General features: G+C 42.9%; 1 protein-coding gene across 1 annotated transcript in view; it reads right to left on the reverse strand.

Moving 5' to 3' along the window:
* SFRP5 (secreted frizzled related protein 5) overlaps positions 1-6,677 on the reverse strand; it is a 79,104-nt gene extending 72,427 nt beyond the window's left edge. Inside the window, exon 1 of the mRNA XM_030204794.1 lies at positions 5,857-6,677. Coding sequence (XP_030060654.1) covers positions 5,857-6,373 — 517 coding nt within the window. The 5' untranslated portion in view covers positions 6,374-6,677. The remainder of the gene's footprint in view (positions 1-5,856) is intronic.
* Positions 6,678-14,285: the final 7,608 nt, after the last annotated feature.

Raw genomic sequence — 14,285 nt, forward strand, 5'->3', positions numbered from 1 at the left:
AGGAGATTAAAATTATCTGTTTTATTAAGTCAAGCTTGTCCTCTTTTGTGATTTAAATCCCTAATTAACTGCTGCGAAAAAGTTTCCTCTTGTCCTCCTAATTAGGATAACAGACTATAAATTAAGGACTGTGCTTAGGGTGACTGCCATTTTGTAAATGAAAGCATTCTTTACAGACAGAGAGTAATTCCATATAGTGATGTCTGTTTATGTGTTGATTACACATGTAAGTGTTTAGAATAATAGCATATATGTTCACACATGCCCATAATAGCCAAATTTCTGCCTAAGAGCTATTCTGTAAATATGCACATATCTTACATATGGGCCCTTTTACTAAGGCGTGGAAGGGCTAATGCGCGGGTAGCGTGCGCCAAATCTGCATTACTGCCGGGCTAGCATGTGCGCTTGGCGGTAATTCTGAGTTTCGTGTGTGCCAAATTCCATGGTAGAAATTAATTTTCTAGTTTCTACCATGGAGGGGGAGCGTTCCTGACGGTAATCAGCAGTTTGTGCGTGTTGCATTGTTACCGTGCGGGTAGCACATGAGCCCTTACTGCTAGGTCAATGGGTGGTGGTAAGGGCTCAGGCCATAAATAGACATAGGCTAGTTTTAATTTCAGCACACGTCCATTTCCTGGCCCATTCAAAAAGCCCTTTTTCTCCAGCTGCGGTAAAAAGTGGCCCAGCACGCGCCCAAAACATGTGTCCTCAGTACCGCAGGCCACTTTTTACCGCAGCTTAGTTAAAGGACCCCTTAGTGTGTAGGTGGAGTCTGGGCTGTGCATGGCAGGACCACTGTTCCCTCTAAGATGACCGGGAGTCCTCCACCTACAGTCCTGCCAGTAGGGGGTGCTGTTTCACTATCACAGTTGGGCAGGCAAGCTCTGCACAGTTCCAGGGAACCTGACTGTCTCTAGCCATTGAAAACACAATAATGAAGCACCACCCCCACTGGCAGCAATGCAGTTGGAGGTCTCCCACTCAGCTTAGAGAGAACAATGGGCAGGACTCATATACACATAGCTTACAAAATACCATAAGCTATGCACATCTCTCTGGCATTTAGGTGTGAGCACTCATAGCAACTCTATGGCTGGTGTAAGTGCTTGCATCTAAATTATAGCATGTATTTCACCTGTTACACTAGTATTCTGTAAAGACACTTACTTTCCTTTATAGATTAGGTTCCACACAGGTGCACTGTTATAGAATTGCCCCATAATGCTTTATATATTTGTCCTGTTAAAAGAACAATCAAACTCAGCATATCATATTGTTTTAAATAAATGCCAGGGCTATTATTAGAAACAAAGGGTTTTCTAGAGTCTAGGGTGGTCTATTAATGGAGGCACCATTTCTCTCCTCCATCCTGTACCCTGCAGTAACCGGCATTGCTCTCCTCCACACTCTACCTCCCCGCAATGACTGGATCTCTCTTCTTATCTCTTCTCAAGGTTCTGGCTGGATCACTACATGGTCTTGAGCTTGTGCAGATGCTCAAGGTCCTGCACCGGCCCTGCCATAACCTTGAGAAGAGGTAAGAGGTTAAAACAAAAGTGTGGTCATTGTGGGAGCGGGGTAGGGGGACGATGAAAGAAAACGCCAGTTGCCACAAATTCTGGAGGGTGAGCAATTATTAGGGGAATCTAAATTTGGATTTAAGACTAAATGTACAGGGTTTTTTGGTCCTGAAGCAGGGGGTGATTATTAGAGGTGGGTGAATATTAGATACAATATGCATTTACTTACAAAAAAATTGCTTTGTGGACTTTCATTATGTCATAAGTAGAGGAAATATGGGTCCATACCAAACTGGGCTCTGATTCTGGGAGATGTAGAAATTGTTCAAGGTTAGGCCTGACCAGCGCTTAAGCAGGATATCTCCCAAGGACATGGAGAGCTGCAGTAGGAAGTAGTTTTGGTGATTCAATGTGTGGTATAACTGGCTATCTGCTATCCACTATCCATGCCCCACTGAAAATTCACAGGTAGCCAGTTATGAGGCATTTAACTGGCCAGGTGCTGATTCTGGCCAGTTAAATGCTTTTGAATATCAGGAGGGGGGGTGGGGGGAGATAGTATACAGTGTTGCCAGGTGGGCGGTTTTCCCGCCCAATTGGGTGGTTTTCCACGACCCGCCACGGGAAATTTTTGCCTGCGGCGGGTTGCGTTTTTTTGAGCTTGTTTTGGGGTCTTTCGGCGTTTTTTTTGCGGTTTTTCGGGCCGCGGGGGCGGGGCTAGTGGCATTTTGGACGGGGTTAGTGACGTTCTGGGTGGGGCCGATGACGGGGGCGGGGCAGTGAAGGAAGAGGCGGGGCTGATGACGGCGGGGGTGGGGTTGATGATGGCAGGGGTGGGAGTGTCAGGGGCGGGGTTTGACTTTGGGCGGGTTTTGGGCTGGTTTTGGGCTCGTTTGGGTGGGAAAAACTTTTCCACCTGGCAACCCTGATAGTATATGTTAACCTTTTCTGTCCTGGAACTGTGTGAATCACCTGACATAAACAGCAAAGAAACGGGCGCTTCTAACTACTGCTGAAACCTGAATCAGGGCGTTATGACTTAATTTCAGTGCTACAATCAATTCCTCTCAGGTTCCTCTGTTGAGAATCTCCTCCTCCCCCACCTTCCAAAATACAGAGAAGAAGCAGCAGGAACTGTTAATCAAAATAACTTTCATATCCTTACTCTCATGAGCTGGGCCCTTGCCTCCTGGCACCGAGCCAGCAATGTCTTTTTGAAACAACATTTAACAATGATCTGTGTCTGTTTTACAAAGGGTCAGCTTAGTCCAGAGCACACCACAGTGCAATGGCTGTACTGAGGTCTTTGGTGACAAACTTAGGTACTAAAATCAAATGTGTTCTTCATGACAGCAAATACTAGATAATTTATGTGTTCATTTCCTTGCAACCTTTATTGGATTTTATGAAAATTTCCCATATTCTCTTGAAACATCTATCAGAAATGTGAATATATTAGGAATCAGGTTTTTCCCTTTAAGCTACATTCACTGTTTCAATTTTCCTTTAAAATTAATACAGTTGTGTGTATATAATCTCAGAAAGATGATCTTATTCAGATGCAGAATTTTTATTTGGAGTGGAAGCACATTACATCAAACCTTGTTTTATCACTTAAATTCCCCTGTTGCTGACCACGGAAGGAGAGGAGCTGCCTCCTCAGCAGTGTACAGTGTTCAGGGTTAAATGGAACATGCAGCCAGCACTTTGGACAAATAATCATAAGAACGATTTATTCTCGTTTTCAGGGCATGTGCATAAAAATATAAAGCCACTTGCATCAGAACCGAGCATTCAACGAATAGCAGTCTAGTAGAGAAGTTGATATATTTATTTAATTTCCAACAATACTGAAAGTCAGTTATACCGATATGGAAAGTCACAAAAGGCACCTATTTTGTACATCTTGTACATAAGTTCCTAAGTATTGCCATACTGGGAAAGACCAAAGGTCCATCGAGCCCAGCATCCTGTTTCCAACAGTGGCCAATCCAGGTCACAAATACCCGGCAAGATCCCAAAAATGTACAGAACATTTTATACTGCTTATCCCAGAAATAGTGGATTTTCCCCAAGTCCATTTAATAACGGTCTATGGACTTTTCCTTTAGGAAGCCGTCCAAACCTTTTTAAAACTCTGCTAAGCTAACCGCCTTTACCACATTCTCTGGCAACGAATCCCAGAGTTTAATTACACGTTGAGTGGAGAAAACATTTCTCTGATTCGTTTTAAATTTACTACATTGTAGCTTCATCGCATGCCCCCTAGTCCTAGTATTTTTGGAAAGCGTAAACTGACGCTTCACATCTACCTGTTTGTATGTGTGCATATACTTTTCATGTGTACTAACATAATTTATTAAGTAGACATGTTCTCTGCAACTCTGTCCCTGCTCAGTCCAAACTATGCCCCAGGGAACACCTATACACACTGGTGAAAGTTCTAGAAGTTGGGAGCCTGTGTGGTGAGTGTCTGTTCTAAAATGGAATAAAAGCTGTGCGTTATGCTGTGACCAGGGCTTCAGCGTTCTCGATAGCAGGGCCTTTGATGTGGAATGCCTTACCTGGCCGGTTGCGTTTATGTTCAAAGGTTTTGCAATTTAAAATACAGCTTTTGTTCAGGCATTTCCTAATGCTTAATAATTATTCCCCGACAAATAATGGAAGATGATGGCGGCAACATGCCTGTATTTGGTTTTGTATTTTGATTGTAATTTTTTATCGTGGTGTATGTTTTTATGGTAGCCGCTTAGGTGTAAAGCTGGTTATATGTTTTAAAAAATAAAATAAATCTGGGCCCCCGGATTCTGATTTTTGAATACTAGTGTAACTCAGTTTCAGCATGGCTTACGTTTGGCCACCCAGCGTTGCATCAGACATAGACCTGGTGTAAGTGCAGTTGCCTCAGAGTGGCAAGGTTGCACACAATTACCAGTACACTGGAAGTGGCAACCCCCTCTCATGTTCTGCCCATATGAACCCAGCCCCCCTTGCAGTTGAGCACTGTGGGGCTCTTTTACTAAACGGTAGTGAGCCCACCGTGGGCTTACCATGCACCAAACAGGAGCAACCACTGGGCTACCACAGGAAACCGGTGGTAGTTCCCACCCCCAGTGCATGCCATTTCCGGCACTAAAAACATCTTTTCTATTTTTGTAGCACTGGTGCTTACCCGGCAGTAATCGGGCAGTGCCGCACCCTGCCCGGTTACCGCCAAGTTAGCACGGGGGGCCCTTACCGCCATCTTAATGCGCTGCCCCCTGAAACGGCCGTGCGGTAAGTGGTTCACTTACCACATGACTATTTCTTTTCAAGAAAAGAGATAGCCTGTTACCCGCTGCGGTAAAAGGAGGCCTCAGCACAGGCCAAAAACACGCACTGATGCTAGCGCTGACCCCCTTTTACCACAGCTTAGTGAAAGGGCCCCTATGCCGCTCATGTGTGCCCTTACAGAATACCGCTTGCAGTGCATATGCATGTAACCGTTGCTTTCCTCTGCACTTATGTGTGCAAAGGGGTGTGAACCCATGATCACCTAGTTACAGAATTGCCCTTAGTTTGCCGCAGTGTCATTTTATGAAAGGCTTTTCTGTGTGTGTGAAACACCCTTTACACACAGAAAAGATTACATAAAATTACCCTTAAAGCAGGGGTTCTCAACCCAGTCCTCTTGGGACACACCTAGCCAGTCAGGTTTTCAGGATGCCCACAATGAATATGCAAGAGATAGATTGGAGTGCGTGCAAATTTATCCCATGCATATTCATTGAGGATATCCTGAAAACCTGACCAGCTAGGTGTGTCCCGAGGACTGGGTTGAGAAGATTAATGATAGCATAGAATGAGAACCAGAGAATACATGAAGCAGGAGTCATGTCTGACAGAGCCGTGCACAGGCAAAAGGTTTTTGGCTAATTTTCAAACATTTCTGAATTTCTGCAGATTCTCAGATTTTGGGAGTTTGTCATGCATTCATTTAAAAAAAAAACTTTTTAACAAGCTGACACACATTAAATCAATTTTGTGTGCTAAATTTTCTAAGGCTTGCTAATGAACATAATGCACGTCTCCAACAATTGCTGAAGCCCAGAACCCCCCAACATTTGCAACATAGCGGAAGAGAGTTGCAGATCGCCTCCCGTCCCCCATGCTCTAGCTCATTTATACCAGAACCATCACGCCTTCTAATACACATACATACACATCGGATATAATAACAAAAGATAAAATTTGGTTGCAGCATGAGGCAAGAAATGAGTGAATTTAACACACCCTTTTTTCAAGTAAGAGGCTACCAGAGGTTGAAAAGAGAAGGAGCTACAATGCCTTTTACCTGGAGGTGCAGTTACGTGTTTGGTACCAAATTGCACTGTGATGCACAGGTCATTATCAAGGGGGAATTTATTGCAGTCCAGCATTTCTGGCCAGGGGAAGCCGTAGGACTCCATGACTGGGGCGCAGCTGGCACGCACTACTTCGCAGAGGGATCTACACGGATAGATAGGTCGTTCCAGGCAGACCGGCGCAAACAGCGAACAGAGGAAAACTTGGGTGTCTGTATGGCATCGTTTTGCCAGCAGTGGCACCCAGCTGCCAGCCTGCTGCTTCACTTCAGGCATGCTCTCGTGGTCCAGCAGATTGGGCAAGCGCATCTTTTTGTAGCCAACGTTGTGACATAGATGGAGGTCTGTCGGAATGTCAACGCATTGGCTTTGCTTGGTGTAGAAGCGCCCGTTCTGGAAGTTATCGGACTGCCAAGTGTAGTAGTCGTATTCCTCTGCTGAGCTCCAGAGCACGAGCCCCAGGAGCAAAGAGTTGAACCAAGCTAGGACACTGTGGTGGCCCTGCATGGCTGCTCTGAAGGAACACGTCTGAAAGCCAAAAGTGCAGAAGAAAACTTGCCCAGGACTAAACTCGTGAATATAAAAGCCAGGAGCTGTTATCTATTACAAAGTTTAGGATCCAAAACACAGTCAAAATGTCTTTACCTCTTTTCCCTTAAAGCAGAAAAAAAAGTAAATAAAAAGTTATTATCCTTTTGAAAAGTGATCCTTAACTCCCCTAAAGGAGTTTTCTGTTTTTCATTTTCCCTCTCTCTTGCTCTCTGAGAGGACTGCAGCTGCAAGACAGAGCAGCAGGAACCAGTGAGCTACACTAGCAAGGAATTCAAAGTCTCTGCTTGTGTGTGCCTAATTCCACTCTCTTTACCCTGTTCAGGGAATCCTAGCACCACCCACCGCTAATCATTCAAGCAAGACCTGAAGGATTAGCCAGCAGCCAATCTGCAGTGGTCAAGCAGGCTTGGTATGGGTTAGGAAGTCTCATTCCCTGTGTGGATCTGACGGTTGTCCCACTGCTCCCCTTTCCAGTCCAATAGTAACCTTGCATTTCTGACACCTGTAGCCTTCATGCTTTTTTGGTTTATTTTCTTATTTTTATTTGATTCATTTTTTTCCCTGCTATTCTTAACTTTTCCATATTTGGTCAGTCTGCTCCTTGTTATTCTTATCTTTTCTTATTTCAGTGCCCTATACTCCCACTTACTCTCTTGTTATTGTTTTTTAATGTCTTCTCTTTCTTGGTCCTTTTATATTTATCTTACCTCTTGGAAAGCCTTGGAGTTATTTCTCATTTCTTGCCATTTCTCCATTTTAAAAAAAAATCTTTACTACCTTTCCCTGACAATTAGGTTTTTCTTTTCATGTTTGCCTGGTCTTTAAACAAACAAACAAAAAAGTGTTAGGAAAATATATCGCTTGCATCCTCCGTCAATTCTGTAATTTAAGACACACAAGTTGAGAAACTGGATAGGCTGAAGATTGAGACTAAACGACTTTTACTCTGGGGTTGGCCTGACAACCATGGACTGACTCCCCCTGCCCTGATTCAGTTTTCTTTATCTTCTCTGATGTCTTTTGCTTTAATCCTTCAAATTCTTAGTTAGCCCCTTTCGATTAGGCTTTCCCTTTCAATATATATATTTCACCTATGTTGTAATGTTTTTCTAGGTGTGTTGGACTTCTCTTTTATTTATTTTCACTTTGTTTTATGGACTCTGTGATGTTCTTCACCTGTTGTTTGGATGGGGTTTGTCTGGAGTTTAGGGTACAAATTGATTTTCAAGGAGCCAAAATGTCAGATTTTTAGTGAGGGGGAATACAACAGAGTGCTTTCCTTAGCGCTTCTGCAAAGACTCACTGCTTGCCTCTTTTTGCATCTTCATCATACTGTGAAAAATAAACGCACGGCGGTATAATCTTGACTGGACTCACACTGCCAGAGTCAGCGTTGACAGTGATATAGCCTGGTTGGAAGCAATGCCGGTCTAGGCACATTGGAGCATGGTTATGAGACCGTCTACCATAGGTGGTCGGTCACTCAGATGTTTGGGGAGGCTAGGGTGGAGTGCGGTGGGGATAGAGCAGAATGGGAGGGGCTAGGGCAGGGTGGGAATGGGCTAGAATGTGGCATGGCAAGTTTCAATCCTTGGGGTGGCAACACCTGTGTCAGCAGTTCTGAACATAGCAAGGAAGGACCCCTTCACTATGTCCCTCTGCCCTTGTCCCTCCCCCATATCTCTGTTGATAATTGTAACATGCAAGCTAATTACACTCAAGAGAATTATCTGCCCCCAAAATATTGCCTCATCTCTCTCCTCCCCTCAAAATCCAGCATCACCCCTATCTCTTTCCCCTCCCACCATCGTCCAGTCTCTTTCCTCCAACCCTCTATCAAGTACTACCTCATTTCATTTCCCCTTACCCTACCAGAGAGGGGGAATTCTATTACAGTGGGCCTATATATAGGCACCCACACAGCACCTGATAGGCACATATTCTATAAAGAAAAGTAGGTGCCTACTTTCCTTATAGAATACTAGCATAATTTGCTCTTTTTAGTTTATAGAAACTTTGAAAATATAATTCTGCTCTAATTGTCAGATATTAGTTCTGCACCCGAGACAGCAGTCACAATTTGTTATCAATAAATAGCTTCATAAGCCCAGGGTACCTTGTAATTAGTACACCAACTGCAATGGCTATCATCATTGGCTCCACCACCAACCCAAAAAACTGCAGAGAAAAACTCCCAAGTTATCTCAAAAACAATACGGAGCAAAAAAATCTGCAGTAAAAAAAGGCAGGTGGTGTTTAATTCTTATTGACAAACTTTGAACCAAGTGCTCAAACAAATATCTATCATTTACCGCTGAAACTCTAAAGCTGGTAAATTCAATAAAAAGTCAAAATGTATATTCTACAAATTTCCAGAACCCGGGGATAAAGAAATGATACTTAGCTTGACCCAAATGGTATTAAACCACATCGTCTATGTCCATAGTATCCTTCTTTATTTTATTCACCCCGACGGTTCCAAAATGTAGTATCTTAGGTCGGAATTCACTTTCACTCCGACTTTTCCAACAAGTAGTATAAATTCAGCATACAAATCCTAGATTTCTCATTTCTTCTCGACAGTTATAGGAATTCCACTGTTTCGCTACTTCATCAGGAGAAAAACAAGAAAGAAAGAAACCAATTTTTCCTTCATATCGATATGAGAAGAATATTTAACTTAAATATCCCTTTTTCTGATGTTAACATTTGGTTTAATTCCTCCATTAAACTGAATAACTCAGCTCTTAGCTGGCTTAGCAGGAAAAGGGTATATGGTCATTATCACAACTTACTATATGTGATGATGTGACTTCTGCTGTATCTGCTTGTGTATTGTATAATTTGCCTGTGTTTGAAGCTGATTCCTGGCTTAAAATTTCTAATGTTGCTCAGAATTTGTTACAACAAACGGGTGATCAGAATGACACATCTAATCTAATTACCTTTTGTCGTACTATTTTAAGGGGTAACAAGAAGGCATCAAAAATATACAAATGTATGCATGACTCCTTCTCAGACCCCAGTTCTGAGCTCCCCCCCCCCCAAAAAAAAAATGGGAATCAGATCTGTGCTATCTTCATGGAGATATTGATTGGTTAACCTTTGGTTTAAATCCAATAGACCCATTTTTTTTCTGCAGGCATAACTCAATCCTCATTTTTTGTTCTTCATAGAGCTTATTGCAGGCTCATTTTCGAAAGAGAAGGACGCCCATCTTTCGACACAAATCAGAAGATGGGCGTCCTTCTCCCAGGGTCACCCAAATCGGTATAATTGAAAGCCGATTTTGGGCGTCCCCAACTGCTTTCCATCGCGGGGATGACCAAAGTTCACGGGGGTGTGTCGGAGGTGTAGCAAAGGCGGGACTTGGGCGTGCCTAACATATGGACGTCTTCGACCCATAATGGAAAAAAAGGGCGTCCCTTATGAGCACTTGGACGACTTTACCTGGTCCTGGTTTTTTTTATGACCAAGGCTCAAAAAGGTGCCCGAACTGACCAGATGACCACCGGAGAGAATCGGGGATGACCGCTCCTTACTGCCCCAGTGGTCACTAACCCCCTCCCACCTTAAAAAAAACATCTTAAAAATATTTTTTGCCAGCCTCTATGCCAGCCTCAAATGTCATACTCAGGTCCATCACAGCAGTATGCAGGTCCCTGGAGCAGTATTAGTGGGTGCAGTGCACTTCAGGCAGGTAGACCCAGGCCCATTCTCCCCTACCTGTTACACTTGTGGTGGTAAATGTGAGCCCTCCAAAACCCACCACAAATCCACTGTACCCACATCTGGGTGCCCCCTTCACCCATAAGGGCTATGGTAGTGGTGTACAGTTTGGGTAGTGGGTTTTGGGGGGATTTGGGGGGCTCAATCCACAAGGTAAGGGAGCTGTGTACCTGGGAGCAATTTATGAAGTCCACTGCAGTGCCCCGTAGGGTGCCTGGTTGGTGTCCTGGCATGTCAGGGGGACCAGTGCACTACGAATGCTGGTTCCTTCCACAACTAAAAGGCTTGTATTTGGTCGTTTCTGAGATGGGCGTCCTTGGTTTCCATTATCACCAAAAATCAGAAACGACCAAGTCTAGGGACGACCATCTCTAAGGACAACCTAAGTTTCATGATTTGGGCGTCCCCGACCATATTATCGAAACGAAAGATGGACGTCCATCTTGTTTCGATAATACGGGTTGCCCTGCTCCTCCACCAGAACATTTTGCGAGGACGTCCTGGCGTCCCTTTCGATTATGCCCCTCTTGGACTCCTATACTGTCTAAATTAACCAGATCCACATCTCCTCCAAAGTGATGGCCTTGTTCTGCTCCTATTGGTCATCTAAAGCATCTCCTCTTTGACTGCTCTCATGTACACACCTTCTGGAATCTAATATGGAAAAGAATGAGTGTGATTATTCCCTTCTCCTCTCTTGATGGTCTTTTTTTACATGATGTGATAATACTCCATTCTTCAACCCCTAAACTCACACTTATTTATTTATTTAGATTTTGCTCACACCTTTTTCAGCAGTAGCTCAAGGTGAGCTACATTCAGGTGCACTGGATATTTCTCTGTCCCAGGACTTGAAGATCAATATCAAAAACTTTTTAATATAATGATGGCTCTTGCCACTCATCTTATAATATTTCATTTGAAGAATAATTCTCATTTAAATTTTCATTAAAGGTGGAATCATCTCTGTACTATTAGAAATTATGAAGAATCTGCAGCTTTTAAATTTTGGCTTTTATCCACTTTTAGAGAGCATTGGGCTCCTTTTGATCATTACACCAAAACGACAGCATCTCCTCTTACATTTATACTTCTGTTTTTCATATTTAGTTTTGTGTAATGCATTTGGGATTTTCCTCGTTTTCATCTGTTCTATGTTGTATTGGTTTTAATTTTTATGAAAACGCAATAAAAATGATTTTAAAAAAAGAATATGCCCAGCACCTCTCCATGCAACCAAATTTAGTCATGGCAATTTGTGCCACATTTTTACTTGGTGTAAACCCTGACACCTAAATTAGGCACAGAGCGGGTGTATTCTATATTGACGGGCAAAGATTTTAGAAATGCCCATGCCCTGCCCATAGCCACACTCCTTTTCAACAGTGCAACTTAGGGCCCTGTTTACTAAGTTGCATTAGTGTTTTTAGTGTGTGCGCTAACCATGTAGGTGCCTATATGGATATTGTAGGCATGTACATGGTTAACACGCATACATGGTTAATGTGTGTTAAAAGTGTTAACATGCTTATAATGCTGCTTAGTATACAAGGCCCTTAGAATTTATGCAAACCACATTAAAGAATACGCTTAGCGTGCATGTTAATCTTAATTAATGCCAGTTAGAGCTGATAATTGCTTGTTAACATCCAATTGATAGTGTTGATTTTCAAAGAGAAAGTATTTGCATGTCTTTTTTTTTTTTGTTACATTTGTACCCTGCACTTTTTCCCACTCATGGCAGGCTCAATGCAGCAGGCAATCGAGGGTTAAGTGACTTGCCCAGAGTCACAAGGAGCTGCCTGTGCCGGGAATCAAACTCAGTTCCTCAGGACCAAAGTCCACCACCCTAACCACTAGGCCACTCCTCCACTTAGAAAACTGGTATAACATACAGTATCCACAGGATTCTATATGTGGTGCCCAAGGTTAAGCGCAGATCATATGCCTGCCCAAATAAATTGTGTAATGAGCTAATTACCATCAATTAATTGATGTTAATTGGCAGTGATTTGAATTTGACGTGTTTCTGCCTGTGTGCTACTCCATAACCCTGGCTGTCCAAAAGGGGGTGTGCAGGCCATGGGCGGGTCAGGGGCATTCCAAGAAAATCGACACAGTTTATGGAATAAGGGGTCTCCTTGCTCAGCTTGGGCACTGGGAATTACACCATGTTTCAGCAGGTGTAAGTCCGGAGCCCAGAGTTGGGCTCGGAAATAAGCGCTAAGACTGCATAACCCTTTACAGGATCACGCTTAGTGCTGATCATTTCCAGCGCCTAGATTTCAGTGTCATTTATTGCATCTGGACCAGTGCATATCTACTGCACGATCTAAAATAATCCTCTTGGCATGCACTGTGACATTTTTAGTTTATGCGTGCGGAAACATTTTGAGCATTTATCTTAATGCACAGGCCCTTATTAAGGAGCTCTTTTACATTAGTTGTGGTAGGACCAATGCGTGGGTAGCGTGTGCCAAATTGGCACTACTGTCAGGGTAGCGCAGGTGTCCGACAGTGATTCTGAAGTTGGTGCGTGCTGGTTTCTTGTGGAAGAAAATAAATTTCTATTTTCTACTGCGGGAGTGTTCCTGGCGGTAAATGGCAGTGCAGCCACATTAGCACGTGCTGCATGATTACCGCTTGAGTAGCATGTGAACCCTTACTGCTAGATCAATGGGTGGCAGTAAGGGCTCAGGCAGTAAATAGCCGCTCGCTACTTTTAATTTTACCGCACGGCCATTTATTGCCCTGTTGAAAAATGCCTTTTTTCCCCCCAGCCACAGTAAAAAATGGCCCACCACGGGCTAAAAACACGTGCCCACACTTCTGCAGGCCACTTTTTACCACAGCTTAGTACAAGGGCCCCCTTAGTTATTATTACATTTATACCATTTTTGCTCAAATTTTTATTTACATCCTAAATTTCCAAACCAATATTGGAACACAGAGCAAACAAGGGTTAATGACATAATGGACCAGATTCAGTAAACGGCTTGCAAATTTGGGCACCAGAAAAAAATAGTGCCCAGCACTATTGTCTGAAGGGCACTCCATGATTTGGGTGCACAGTTTTATAGAATAGCACACAGCAAGATGCGCCCACAAATTCAAATTGGTACCAATTAACATCAATAATTATTAGCACCCAATTATTGATGTTAATTGGCCGTTACCCAATTTAGTTGCATGTGCATCTCAGGATTGTACCGCTATTTTGGGCATGTAAATTTGAGTGCCTTTAATATAATCCAGAGGCGTATTTCTTTTATTTCTATTGTTGCGCTTTGAAGCCTAATTTTCTGTCAAGGGGAACTTCTTTGATGATGTTGATGTACTCCTGAATTTGCAATACTTTCTTACATTGTTCCATTAATATTGATGCATAAAAATCACAGTCATGCCATTTAGGAAGCATTTCACTTACCTCCTTAGGTACATCTGGTTTTCTTGACATATCATGGGTGCAGTTACCTGAAGAATCCCTATTAATGAGGTGCACAGGGAGTTCAGATTTCTCAGTGCCATTATTCTCAATAAGATTATTTACCATAATGAATGCGGTATTATCACATGCAAACGCTAAAAGTTCTGCCTGGTGGTTTTGCTGATCTTTCAGTGCAGCAATGTCTGATCTCCACGTCCTTCATGATCAGAAGACGGAAATATTTCTCCACAACTGCTGTGGTGGACAACCAGATGTTTTCTTGTTAATGGCATATAAATCTTCAACTTGCAGTTCCTTGAGGAGCAATAAGATATTTAATTATTCAGAACCACAGTTTAGACCTTGAAATAACCCATAGAATGTAGACATGTCAATAAGTGGTTTATCGTCGTAACCTCTGCATGAAGGATTAACCGTACCCTAAAGATTTGGTAACCTAATGCCTGGCTATAGGTAGTTATTACAAGATGTATTGATCAATCTTACTGACCTTTGGTCAAAAATAATGTTGAGGAGAAAAGTGCCTGACAGCTGCAAACTGTGCATTGCCTAGAGCAGATATAATTATTGTACAATACATGTTCCAAGCCAAAAGAAGCTCTTGGTAATATCATGTAAACACTATAACACTGCTATATCAGGAATACACTGGGATTTAATCCCCAGGGGAGCCAAAAGCCTGCCTCACTG

The sequence above is a fragment of the Microcaecilia unicolor genome, chromosome 5, assembly GCF_901765095.1.
Source record: "Microcaecilia unicolor chromosome 5, aMicUni1.1, whole genome shotgun sequence".
Classification (NCBI taxonomy): Eukaryota; Metazoa; Chordata; class Amphibia; order Gymnophiona; family Siphonopidae; genus Microcaecilia; species Microcaecilia unicolor.